We start from the raw sequence: 13,966 nt of genomic DNA, 5'->3' as shown, positions 1-13,966 counted from the left end.
GCGGCAGAGACTCAGCTCGGGGGTGCCGACAGGTGGGCTCCGGGCGCGGGGCGGCGGGGAGGGCACCCTCCCGGCGGACTTGACCGCCAAAGCCCCGGAGCCGGGGGGCGCGTGCGGCCCGCGCGGGGGCCGGAGGACTTGACAGATCGCAGGAAAAGAAAACAAAAAACAAAAACAAAACCCCTCGACTCCCCCACGTTTCTCCGCGAAGAAATCGTGGGTGGAGCCGAGACGGGGGCGATTAAGTAGAATTCCAAGAGGCCGCCTCCGCCCGCCCACCCAGCGGCTCCGGAGCGCGGAGCGTCCCCGGGCCCCCGCCCCAGCCGGCTCCGGGCCGGGAGCGGAGGTCGAGGCGAAGCGAGCGCCTCCTTCCACCCGGGCTTCCCGAGTACTCGGATCTGCTCCTCCGTAGTAAACAAAGTGTCGCCGCCGCCTCCACGCTGGTTTGCCTCCTAGCAATCAAAACACTGAGAGGGCGAGAGACTCACAGAAACACTCGAGAAACACCAGAAAATAATAACAGAGATCCAAAAAAAAAAAGTGAGTGTGTGAAAGAGAAAAACACCCCACTACCCCCCACCAACCCACTGCCGCCTCCCAGTGGAAAACCGGTCCCCGCCCCGGCGGGCGGCCACTGGCTGCTCGGGTCGCGGCGCCGCGCGCTCATTGGGCGCGCGAGCTGTCAGTCAGGGGCGGGCCGGCGCGCGCGCCGCCGCGGGCGGGGGGCGGTGGCAGATCCCGTAAGTCGGCCGGCCGCGTAGTCGCTGCAGCCGCAGCCGCCGCCGCCACATTCAACAGGCAGCAGCGCCGCGGTCGGGCCGCCGGGGAGAGCGAGCGGCCCGCGGCGTCCGTCCGTCCTTCCGTCCGCGGGCCCTGTCAGCAGGAGCGCGGCGCCCGCGCTGCCCGGGCCCGGCGACTCTGGCCTGCCGTCCCGTGCGTGCACCGAACCCGGAGGAGCCTCGATTTTGATGGACCCGCGAAGTTAAGTTCTGGGCTCGCGCTTCTACTCTGCCGCGCCTTCCTCCCGGTTTCTGTCCGCTCGCCGCGCCGACCTCGCCCCCCGAAATCTTGGACCGGCTCTTCGCGCCCCCTCCCCTTGGTCCCCGGGGCTGCGCTGTACCCCTTCTTGGCTCTCCCGCGGCTGGGGGAGGGGCGGGGGTCACCATGGCCGAAGCGCCCCAGGTGGTGGAGATCGACCCGGACTTCGAGCCGCTGCCCCGGCCGCGCTCGTGCACCTGGCCGCTGCCCAGGCCGGAGTTTAGCCAGTCCAACTCGGCCACCTCCAGCCCGGCGCCGTCGGGCGGCGCGGCCGCGAACCCCGACGCCGCCGCGGGCCTGCCGTCGGCCTCGGCCGCCGCTGTCAACGCCGACTTCATGAGCAACCTGAGCCTGCTGGAGGAGAGCGGGGACTTCCAGCAGGCGCCCGGCTCCGTGGCGGCGGCCGCGGCGGCGGCAGCGGTGGCGGCGGCGGCGGCCGCAGCTGCCGCCACCGGGGGGCTGTGCGGGGAGTTCCAGGGCCCGGAGGCGGGCTGCCTGCACCCGGCGCCGCCGCAGCCCCCGCCGCCCGGGCCGCTGTCGCAGCACCCGCCCGTGCCCCCCGCCGCCGCCGGGCCGCTCGCGGGGCAGGCGCGCAAGAGCAGCTCGTCCCGCCGCAACGCGTGGGGCAACCTGTCGTATGCGGACCTCATCACCAAGGCCATCGAGAGTTCGGCGGAGAAGCGGCTCACGCTGTCGCAGATCTACGAGTGGATGGTCAAGAGCGTGCCCTACTTCAAGGATAAGGGCGACAGCAACAGCTCGGCGGGCTGGAAGGTGAGTGGCCTCGGGGCGCACGGCCAGACCGGGAGAGGGTGCGGGACCCCTGGCCCCGCCTGAGGTCGCGGTGGGGCGGATGAGGGGGCGGCTGTGCAAGGTTGCTTGGCCTGAGAGAGTGGCGCACGCCGGCAGCGCGTGCAGGGAGGGGGCGAGAAGTCGCAAATGTGGGTGGTGGGCTTGCCTGGGAGCCGTCGGGGGACAGGAGTGTGTGCGTGCGCGCTCCAGGGAAAGTTGGAGCGCGACGGGGAAGGCTCGTTTGGGAACTAAGGGAGTAAGAAAAAGTACGCCAAGAAGTGGACATTAGGGCGGGCAGAAAAGTTCGCCCGTGGAAGGAGAAGGGGGTTCCCTGGAAGCCGCTCCCCCACGGCCCGCGCGGACTCCTGCCAGTGCTCCTTTTCCTCCAGGACTTCGGGGCTGAGGGCGGCTCCTCCGTCCCCGCGGCGCGCGTCCCCCCAGCCGTGGCCGCGCCGCGGAGCCGTTTCCGCCGTGCCGGGTGGGGGAGGGCGCGGCGAGGGGCATCGGAGCCTCGCCGCCGGGGACCGGGCTGCAGGTGGAGGGGACAGGCAGGGCGCCAGCCGGCCCGTGGGGGCTGGGGGCGCAGTTTTGGGAGGCCGATGTGTCTTTTGCTTTGTTTTGATTTTATCCGAAGTGACCTGGAGCGCAGGGGCCCGGGCGCGCCGAGCCCGAGGTAGCGCATCCAACACGTGCGAAGGGGCGGCCACCGCCTGCGGAGCGCCGGCGCCCGGCGGCGCGGGGAGAGCTAAAGTTCAAGTGTGACCCTCGGCGTGGGCGTGGGCGGGAGCTGGCGACGACGAGGGAGGGGCCGCGGGCGCAGGAAGCGAGCGCCGTTAAAGGGCCAGCGCGTCCCGGCCGTGCGCTGCTGCGTGAGGCCAGCGCTTCTCTACGCAAGGAAGTGCCCCCAAACTTGGCCTTGCTCTCCGTCCGGGGTTTTTACTTAAGCACGGAGAGGCTCCCCTGGGTGACCAGGGCTCGGGGTGTGTGTCCTCTCTTTCTCGCCTTGCCACCTCGGTGTTATTGAGCACAGAGGTACAGATCCGAGGGGTAAGGCAGGGGGCTTTGTGACAAGTGTTTTGGGGGAGTCGCAGTGGAAGTGCGCATCGAGAGGACCGGCAGGGACCTCTTGCCTCGGTGGAGGACTGTCGATGAGGCGCCTCTGGCTCCTTCTGTCTTGCAGAGAGAGACCAGGAGAGACTCCCTGTGAGGGCGGGCACATCCCTACCCCGAGGCAGAGAAGGCCCCCGGGCCCTCGGGAGGACGGGCTCTGGGGAGGCTTATTCGGGGTCCCTTCACCCTGCGGCCTCCTGAAGCTGACAGTTTCTTACTGTCACAGGTGGAGGGATCTGTGTGAAGGTTCTCTAGTTGAGCCAGATTCCTTCCTCACCCGTCATCTTGCCTGTAGAGCATAATAAAGATTTATCTTTGTTGCGGAATTGTTATACTAGGGTTGTTTTACATATACTGCCATTCCTGTGGTTAATGTGTGTCAAAAAGGTTAAGTTACTCACATCGTATTGAAGTTCCTGGAGAAGGAGCCAGGATTTTATTTTTTCCAAAGTGTGTTTTAGAGTAAAAGTATCACTTCTAGACTCATTACCAGGCATTACATGCAGTTTTACGAAGTGTTTCGAAAGGTAAAGTGCCTCCTTACTTAAAGCTCGGTGTGTATTCTTGTAAGTCACAAAATCAGGATCGTCTGCCAAAATCCAATTTGACTTAACATTTAATTTAAGTACTTGACTTAGTTGCTCATCTGTCAGTCCTACTTGAGCTCTTATAAGCATTTGCCATTAAAAAAAACCCTTTTTTTTTGGGCATTCAAAGTACAGTGTGTACTTACACCATTCTTTTACGTCCTTGGAAATGGATCCAGCCTACTTCAGCTTGCTGGAGTGCCTTTCTTTAAAGATAGAGAAAGGCAAAGTTTGGGGATTATTTTTGGTTTTGCCTCTCAAATGGCCTTGAATCAGGTTATTCTTAAAGTAGGAATGTAACTTACACTTTAAAGATTTAATGTTTTTAAAAAAAATGGATTCTAAGGCCAAATCATCCTCCCAACCATTTTTATTGGGTTCTTACTCGTTCTGATTTTTTTCTCCCCAAATGCAATTATAATTTTGTTTTTTAAAATTTACTTACCAGAGCTAGAAGGTCTAGTAAGTGTTAGTAAGGATTATCTGTTCAGAATTGGAGGCCCAGTGGCAGCTGCCAGTGGAAACCTAGGGGGGCTTTGGGAGGGAGCAGGCTGCCATTCTCCAGTGGGTAAATGTTTCAGGTGTGATCAGAGTCGGTTGCTGCAAGTCACATTCCAGCAAGTGCATTTTCACTTTGAGTAAAAGGGTATTTTAAGAAGAAAAGAAACAACCTGAAGTGTTCTAACTCATAACTAGTCTTCTGATTAGCGATTTCATAAAAATGAGTTACTTGTTAAAACCGAGTTTCATTCTCAAGTCTGAAAGACTCCACTGTTTGAAAGATTCATAAAAGGGAGAAATTTTACTGTGACTCTGAGCTTAAAAAAATCCAATTCTAAAATGCAAATCAACCCAAACTTAACTGTTTTAGTACTGAGCAGAGGCTGCTTTGGAATGAAATATTTCCTATGATTTACTACTACTGAGAATTGACCGAATCTTTAATTAAATGTAGTTTCTTGTGCTTTACTTCCTGGGGCCTGCTTGAGAGTTTGAAAGTTATTTGCATAGGACAAAATAGTTGGAAAGCTGTTAAAGAGTTCAAAAACGTCTAGTTCCTTAAATACTGGTTATATTTGCATAATATGCATCTTTTATTTGTAGGGATAGTACGTTAAATCTGCTTCACGCTTGTTTTAATATTGGCTAGAACTGTCATAAGGTTACACACAAAGCAGAAGCTACGACTTTTTGGAAAACCCGGGATCTTTTAAACCATGTACAGTGTTTATAAATAGTGAAACTTCATTTCCATGACCTGTTTTATTCACAGAGAAAGCTTTCTAGAGCTTGGGAATTAGTATTGTGAGCTCTGGCTCTGTTTTTTTTTTTGATGGCAGTTTTGAGTTGACTTGTTTTTTTTGTTTTGATATTATAATTTGGAAGACAAGTTAAAAGAATGCTTCAATAGTAAGACAATGCTTGTTAAATGTTTAAATTGTTTTATTGTGAGAGCTTACACATTATTTTAGAATGAAGTTTCTTTAATTTGGTTTATGAGCTGACAGTGCATTTTCTGGTATTTTGAAATTCACGTCTATTCTGTAATATGGGTTTTTAACCTGAAGGTGAGTAATTTGGCCACAGAGATCCCATGGCAGGAAGATGGCTGCTTTCTTGCTACAGTCACTTTTGACTTAAAGAATCCTGGTGAAGCCAACTTCTAGTTTGTTGTTGAATTTACCTTAAAGAAAACCTTTTTTCATAGTCGGGGGAAAATTTCAGTATATGTGTTTGAAGAGAGCATGAAGAAAGAAAATGGGTAAGAGGCTTATGCAGCCCAAGTATCTTATTTGCTAAAGGCTGAAAGTTATGTGAGACTGATGTGAACATGTCTTATGATGAAATATTTTGCTCTGAAATTCCAAAATAGATGTCAGATATGAGTACCTTAATTGCGACTCCTAAGAACTTTATTTTTATTCTACCTATGTTTTTGTGGCAAATCCTCGGGGAGATGTGGCCGGAGGGGTCCCCTCTATTTTTGAATGATACGATGATACTCAGCTATTTTTTTTTAAGTGGCAAATATTTGAATACTGGAAAGAAGATATTTTTAATTCTCATGTAAACTTTGAAAAAGGTTGAAGTTTGTTGACATTCTCCCCCTCCCTCCTTCCCCCCCCCCCAAATTACTGAAAGGCTGTCAATCACATTGCCCGCGGACAGAAATATTGCTCGATACCCTGCACTGCACAGGGAATCTTTGAAGTGGACATTTGAAATGAGGATGAGGGGAAAGAATACTCACTGGTTAGTTAGAATCCCTAATAGGCTGGAAACTTTTTGCCTGTCTTTGTGCTCTAATCTTCCTTCATCCAAGCTCCTAAACTGCAATTCGGTATGACTTTCTAGGAGAGCAGCTGCCTGTATTTGCCTAGAATTTCTTTGGGGAGCCTGAACTGTTTGCGTTTTTCTGGAACACTCTGCCCTTGGAAACTACCCAGTACCCTGGCATCATGGGAATTTACTCGGTCAGTTTTTGTGTGTGTGTGCGTGCTGTAATTTTGGGGCTTCCTGGAATACTCTTGGAAAGGCAGTATAAACCCCATGGTGATTGGAGAGGGCAAAGGAGTTTGCCGTCGTAGGGAGCATGGAGTGAGCAGAGTAGATTCAGCCCTGCTTCTCTACCGTTCAAGATTTACCCTGGGCTTCATAGGAACAACTTGGAGAGACTTGCCTAGCCCCCCAGGGCCTCCCTTGGGTCAGATAACTACCCTTTTTTGGTGGATACAAAATTGTGAAGTTGATGTGGTTGTTTCTCAGTGGTGAAACAGAGAGGACCAGATGAACTTGGAAAAATGTTTACTTTCCGTGTCTAAGAGATAAAGGTTTGTATTCCAATGGATATGCTGTATACAAATGTGCTAAAGCATGGAAGAATTCAGCCTTTTTGCTAATTCCTGATTAGGGCCAATAAAACTCAAGTCAGTGGCACAGAAGTTTTTTGCGGCGAATTACTGCTTCTTATGTGTGGTCATCTAAGGAACGTATGAAACATGAAAATACATTTTTGTATACTGGTGATTTTATATGGTTCAACCTTTTTAAAGGTCCCGTGTCCCCCCCCCCCCCCCCCCCCCCCATGGCATCCCACTTTGCTCAGTCTACCTGTGGTTTATCACCTAGTGGATTAAGCAGTGTGAGTACTGAGTTTGGGCTGAGTTATTCTCACCACTTGGAAGACATTTGGGCCACCTTCCTTCCCCCCCCCCCTTTTCATCCTCATATAGCTTTTGATATAAGCTGAAAAAGAAAAGCAAACCTTTAGATTAGAAATAAATTACAAAGCTAAATTTACAGTCCCTCTTCTGTTTATTATTTAGTGAATTTTCACCTTCATGCATTGCTTAAATAAGGACGTAAATTCGACGTGTGTCCTTTATTTCAGGCCATATATATTACAGAAAAATAGTGAGACAGGGCTGCGTGATGAGTTTCTGTAGCCCCCAGCTTTGGGTTTCTCATGAGTGTTGAAGGTGCACTCTTTATGGTCAGTATCTCACTAAGGCTGGCAAGGGTGTCTCAGTTCTTCGTTTTTCTCAGCTGTGCATTGAGCACCCCCTCTGTAGATATCCTTTCTTATTTGGACTCTCTTACATTGTATTATCCTGATGCTCCTCCCTATTCTGGCTTTTCCTCCAGTTGGTTCACTCATTGTTTTTCCTTCTCTTCTCAGTTGTAAGTATACTTTGGGACTAGTTGTGGACTTTCTATCTGGTTCTTTCCTATGTGGCTTACCCCCCTCTATTCTATGTCTCTAGTTACCTAAAGGCCATAAATGTCCCACTTTCACCTCAAATTCAACATGTCTAAACCCAGGCACGCTGTATTTCCTCTTACTCTTAGATGAGGTTCCCATCTCAAGTTCCCCAATTTGGTTAGTGGTCTAGTTAGCCCTTCCCTCATTTTTCAGACCTGGCTGTCATCTTCAGCACTTTCTTCTCGTGGCATTTAGTGTCCCAAGTCCACTAACTCTGCTTTCTCAGAGTCTCTTGAGACTTTCACTTCCCAGCCTCTAACCATCCCCCTAGGTTAGCTCTTTTTTGAGGTCTAGACCATCATGTCCCCAGGACTTGGGTCATCCTTTGCCTCTACTGGAAATTCTGCAAATTTTGCTTAGTCTGCAAGGCTCAAGTCACTTCCACCAACTTGCAGTCTCGGCTCTTGCCATGCCTTCTCGGAGTGAGTGCCTGGTAATCTCCTAATTCGTGCTGCTGTGTAGTACAATTTAACTTTAAGGTCTGCGTGTTTTAGTGTCTCAGTTATATTGTAAATATCTGGATGGGAAAACAATTGAAACATGGGTCTTGTATATTTCAGCTTCCTGTGTGTTCAAGGTGATCACAACCTGTATTATATGAGAATAATTCTATTAGTAGTATAACTAAAGAGCTATGATTATTTTATTTTCAGTTGGTCAGAGTATTTTCCCCATTTGTTAATGATTATTGAGTACAAGATGTTGTACCAGATGCATTTGAATGATAGAGAAATGATTCAAACGTGGGTCCTGTAGGGAGATTAGATGTGACGTGTAAATAACTGTGATACAATGGTAGAAAGGGTTAAGTGCCTTAGAGAAAAATGAGTTCTGTGTTGGCCATTGAGATGGGCCTTGAAAATGGGTTGTTATTCTCCCAAGATCTCATTATGAAATTTTTCGGATGTTCAGCCAAGTTGAAAGAATTCTACATTGAATATTCATATCCCTACCACCTAGTTTCTACTACTACCTTTTTTACACTTGCTTTTATCATATATCTGTCCATTGGCACATCCATCTTTCTATCCATCTTATTTTTTAAATTTACTTTTGAAATGATGGACTGGCATTCATAAAGGCATAAAAATAGGGGAAGCATCAGTTTCTCTGAGTGATGGATATCCCATGAAATACACACAGAAAGTTTGAGAAGTATAGGTAGGAGAGTCTCTATTGTCAGATTGAACTTGGACTTTATATAGATTACGAAAATAATATTGTGTTATAGACAAAATTTTTTTGTGAAATTTCATCTTTATCTTTATAAGAAATTATGAAAATAGGATTGCATTTGTTGTTGTTGTTGTTTTTTAAAGACTTTATTTTTCCTTTTTCTTCCCAAAGCCCCCTGGTACATAGTTGTATATTTTTAGTTGTGGGTCCTTCTAGTTGTGGCATGTGGGATGCCACCTCAGCATGGCCTGATGAGCGGTGCTGTGTCCTCGCCTAGGATCCAAACCAGCAAAACCCTAGGCCGCCGAAGCAGAGCGCATGCACTTAACCACTTGGCCACGGGGCTCGCCCCAACTGCATTTGATTTAAAACTGACATACAGAATTTGGTAATATGTGGAACAGATTATGTAATTGACTTAATATGAATAGTAGGCATTTACAAAATATTTAGCTTTTTCCTTGGTCTGTTCTTTAAAATTAGCTTTCATGCTCAGTGTCCTGGGAGCAGAGAGATTCAAAGAAAGATAGATAACTATTGAATATAATTCTTGGTTTTTTTTTTTTAAAAAATTGGAAATTCTGAAGTTGAAGTTAGCCACCTCAGAATATGCTTAGGCTAATTGTGAGGGAAAGTTATGTTGGCTTAAAAAGATGCTTTAAAATTTAAATGTCAGTTCTAATACTGCATTAGCTAAATATTAGATATCCTTGATAACTTTCTCACTGTAATATATCTTTATCCACTAACCTAAGTACAGGAATGAAGAAGGTTATAATGAGATGCTTCAGCGGATCCAGAGGAGGTTAAATTTGGGTAGGCTAACCCCAAAATTGATGGCAAACAGACAGACAAAGCTGAATGTATTCAGAATACTTGGAGTGAGTCTGACTAGCTTATGGTGAACTAAAAGGTTTATGCAATAAAAACTGTTGTGGCATATCAAAAGTCACAAATACAGATTTATTAAAACTTATTGGCCATTTAGAAATAACAAGTGTTGAAATGTAGAAAGCTATTTTCCTATTATGTTTATACCTATAGTAGCAGATAGTGTTTGTTTAAAAGATACCCTGCTGGGGAGTGGGAGACAGTGAAACAAACATAGACTGGATAGCTCACTACTGTTAGGTTGTATTAAATGTGTAAGTTACCCTCCAGGTGGACAAAATAGCTTTCACAGTACACCAGGATACCTACACTTGGCGTGCTTCCTAAGATGTCAGGGTGAATCAGTCAGAAGCAACTAGGAAACCATATGGAATTGGCCAATCTAATTTTTCCCACTATTAATGTTTGTAGATCGAGTCAGTTCGAAATTGCAGCTCATCTTTGGTCTTTTCATTGGGTAAGTAGAGAGCTGTGTAAAACATCCTCATGCTTCAACTTGTGTGTCTCACTTGGTTCCAGTTTCGAAGGAGAGAAGTGTAGGTCTCATCTCCCTCTGGGAGGAGAGGTAGAAGTCAATTTGTAGATCTGTGGGAGGACAGGTCATTTCTTTCAAGGTAGCTTGTCCTATCTGACACTGTCACACGAGTTCTTTAATTCTTAGGGATGGTGGATGGCACATCTGTCTTCTCAGAAGAGGCTGCCACCTCTAAAGGGTATAACCCATTGGTCTACGCTGCGGCACCTGTGACATGGACATGCTGTTATCTCCACCAGGCCCTGCTCTCCTCTCACACACCCTTGCCAGCCGCATACATGGAAATCCTGAGGCTGCCACCTTTTTGAATGTGGCTTGGTTCCAAATCTCTCTATGGGTCTTTGAGACCTAAAAAGAAAATCTTTTCCTGCCTTCATTAATTTTTCCCCCTAGGTGATATTTGCCTTAATCACAGCGTCTTAATTCTGTATGGCTTAAGTTACAGAACTGATGCTAATGCTAAGCCCCTGACGTTAACAGCTATGGATATGCTGCCCAACTCATCTAATTAAAGCAAAGCTGTGATGAAGGAGGGTGGGAGAGGGGGTGGCCTGTTTCCATTTGTTTGATTAAGCATATTTCTTGGATGAACAGATTTTTCTCAATTGCTGTTTTTTGCAAATCTGGAAAATGGGTCATGGTTTTGTGAATCTCAACTTTTGTTACATTAGAGATTTGATAAGCATCAGAATTAAGGAAAAATGTTTTTCTGTTTACAGCCATGATCCTGAAGTTGTTACAGAATTGCCTTTGCACTGCATGTGAGGGGTCTGCTGAGTTAAAAATTTGAAAGTAGCTAAAGGAATCTGGCATCAGGAAGGGGGAGGGGACCTCAGTGGGTGCATTTTGTAACTGCCCTAAAAACATCTCAAAAGAGCATGATTAACCGGCTGAGTCTTTCTTGACTCTAGCCCAGAGAGAGGCCTAATGAGGAAAGGAGGAAGAGGAGAACCAGTTTGGATTGTGTGGGAAGATAAAGATCTTTTCAGTAGTTTGGTATCTCTTGAATAATTATCTGAGGCCTAGAGGCACTTCACTAGAGGCCTCCTCAGTCCCCCTCGTCTTCATATCAATTTTACTTCTTTTAACCTAGAAAAATTAGTGTTTTTTTCTCCCTCACTACCATGCCACAGAAGCCTGCCGCTCAGGTGGCTTGAGGGAAGACCCATGTTGTCTGAGTGAGAAATCCCTATGCAAATGGAATGGGAGGGTTTTATGAGGGTGAGTGTGAAAAGGGCTTACCCTGCATTCTGTATCTGAAAAGAAATCCATTTGGATTTCAAATCCATTTTGGAGAGAGAAATTATAATTGAATTACATAATTCCTACGCTTGTAAATATTGTGTCCTGCAAAGCTTGAAAACAAAATAACCACATAAATATTTAGGAATGGTCTATACAAGTAAATATCAAATACCTCAGACAGTTTGGTTGCTTGGAAGCAAGGTCGAAGGAAATGGTTTGCATATGGTTTAGCTAGAGGCTCTTATTTTGGCAGATTCTTGAGGTAATGACGGTCAAATGTGGATTTTATTGTTTTAGTTTGACGTAAAAGGAATTTTTTCAGTTATTTTCATATAACCTTAAGTGTAGGGTTGCATCAAGATAAATGCATCAAGATAGGTCCATTCAGTCACCATAATTTTGTATCAGAGATGATGTTGCTTCTTGACTCTGTGATGCTTAATTTGCGGAATCATCTACTTGTCACACCATCAGAGGGTTCAGTGTCAGGTTTCAGCCCGCCATACTGTGATTTGAACATGAGAGAATCTCAGCTAGTTTAAGGCCAGCATTACATCACCTGTCTGCACCAGCCGACCTCCCTCTCTGCAGGGAGCCGAGGGGGAGGTAGCTGAGGGGAACATGCAGAACTTGTAAATATCAACTGAGGTTGTTTGTGTTCTTGGTACCAAGCTGGTTACATCTCTGTAAAGCCTGAATGTAAACGTTTTCCCTCTGGATGGGTAGATATGCATGCCATCATGAAATTTACATGCAATGAATGTGAAAGCTTCCTGTGGACCATCCTACTGGGAGAGTTTTATGTAATCCGTGGGACTGAATTGGTCTCTCTTCTTCAACCTTTTAGAATTTAACTTTCTCTTCAGTGGTCCATTATGACATTTGCATACATTGAATGTGAAAGATTCCTATCCTCTCTTCTGTTACCTGTGTGCCCAAATTGTTTTCTTGAACTCTTTAGAATTCATGAATTATGAATTATTTGGGGCCTAAGTTTATTACATGCATTAGTATCAACATGCAGGGTTTCACATTGATATAACGCTGATTTAAAACCAGTATTTAATGGCTTTACATTTTAGAAGAGGTCACCAAAATGGTATTTATTCCTGTTTTTGTTCTATTCTGCAGTATATGAGATAATTAAAAAGTTAATGCTGAAGAAATTTATTAGGGTTAAAAACTCTTGTAGTTAAGTGTTTTTGATGTGATTTACATCTTTTTTGGTTCTGTAATGGATGCTTCCCCAGCTGTGACCACACTGCTGTGTAGCAGTCCTGTAATACCGTATTCTGGTATTCCTGGCATGTTTTTTTGAGGTGCTTTGTATTTCTTGAAATGCTATTTTGAAACCTTTGATAATTAGTTATACTGAGAACATACTAAAGAAAAAAAAAGAAAACAATTCAAATTACTGAAATAAAAATTTTAAAGCATGGTTGTCATGAGCTTTAAGAATTACCCTGCCCACAGTTCAGTGTTTAGGTGGGTCCCCCTGTGTTTGGGGACTAGTTCCCCACTGTCTTTCACCGCCCTTTCGGAGACTGCCCTTCCTCATGATCTTTTCAGCCTGAGTTTCTCGCTGTGGCATCTAAACTCAGAAGTAAATATTCTTAAAGTAATCTGCTCCACTTAGTCAAGTTTCAAGCTATTTAATAAATAATTTGAGTACTAAAGCTTGTGCCATTGCATATTCCTTAGTGTGATTTCTTTATTTTTTTCACAGTAATTTTATTGAGATCATAATAGTTTACAACATTGTAATTTGGGGTATACGTTATTACTTATCAATTTCTGAATAGACTTCCTCGTGCTCACCACCAGTAGTCTAATTTTTGTCTGTCACTGTACATATGCACCCCTTTACCCCTTTCGCCCACCCCAGACCCCCTTCCCCTCTGATTGCTTTATTTTGAGCTAAAGGTGAGGCTCTTGGAGATATAGAATAAAAGAGAGAGAATATTATATTGATACACATGTAGCCAATATTTTTGCTGAGTGTTTTTTCTCCTCAAACTGTGGGGAGGCGCATGTTTGAAGTCAGTTTCAGGGCTGGCCTGGTGGGGGTAGTGGTTAAGTTCCCGCTGCCCGCGGTTCACGTGTTCGGATCCCTGCGGCAGACCTGCTTACTGCTCATCAAGCTGCGCTGTGGCACGTGTCCCACATACAAAATAGAGGAGTATTGGCGCAGATGTTAGCTCAGAGTCAGTATTCCTCACCCAAAAAAAAAAAGGTCCGTTAGTTTCAGAATTCATTACCGTTTGATTGCATTCCTTCTAAATTGTATTTCTAAGAAACATGTTAAAAATAATGATTATCGGGCCATGTGATCCTATGAATAATGTGTAAAAGATCTTGGGTTAGATCAGATATTGAATGTATCCATAGAAAGGCCCTACTTAATTTCTTTTGTGATGAAATTATGGAGACATTTTAATCAAAGACAAGCTGTGGATGGCTGTGGTTCTGAGACCAACCATGACTTGCGCCTCTGTTTATATAAAAGGCAGGAAGAGAAAGAGGAAAACACATTGAATCTCGGAGTCTTGAGCTGAGATGGATTCTACTGCGATTGACAGCTCAGGGCCTCCAGTTAAGCCTTATTTACACTCCCCACCCCCATTTGTGTTTCAAATAACTCTTAAAGGGGACCGGGAGGAGGAAGTAATGAAGTCTGAAGGATAAAATGGAAACTTAAAACATTTCCGATTCCAAGGTAATGCATCAGAGGAATTCCTTTCATGACTCAATTCTTTGTGATCCTTAGCTGTGTGGATGCGCCCCTGGGATGTGAAATGGAGACCCCTCCTTTAGTCACATGCCCTGTTA

The 13,966-nt window shown here is 46.2% G+C and overlaps 1 protein-coding gene across 1 annotated transcript in view; it reads left to right on the top strand.

The window, feature by feature from the left end:
- The first annotated feature begins 789 nt into the window (after nt 1-789).
- FOXO1 (forkhead box O1) overlaps nt 790-13,966 on the top strand; it is an 89,711-nt gene continuing 76,534 nt past the window's right edge. The window contains exon 1 of the mRNA XM_008521790.2: nt 790-1,812. Within this exon, the coding sequence (XP_008520012.2) occupies nt 1,165-1,812 (648 nt within the window). The 5' untranslated portion in view covers nt 790-1,164. The remainder of the gene's footprint in view (nt 1,813-13,966) is intronic.

The sequence above is a fragment of the Equus przewalskii genome, chromosome 16 (assembly GCF_037783145.1).
Source record: "Equus przewalskii isolate Varuska chromosome 16, EquPr2, whole genome shotgun sequence".
NCBI lineage: Eukaryota > Metazoa > Chordata > Mammalia > Perissodactyla > Equidae > Equus > Equus przewalskii.
This window is presented reverse-complemented; position numbering and strand designations above follow the sequence as displayed.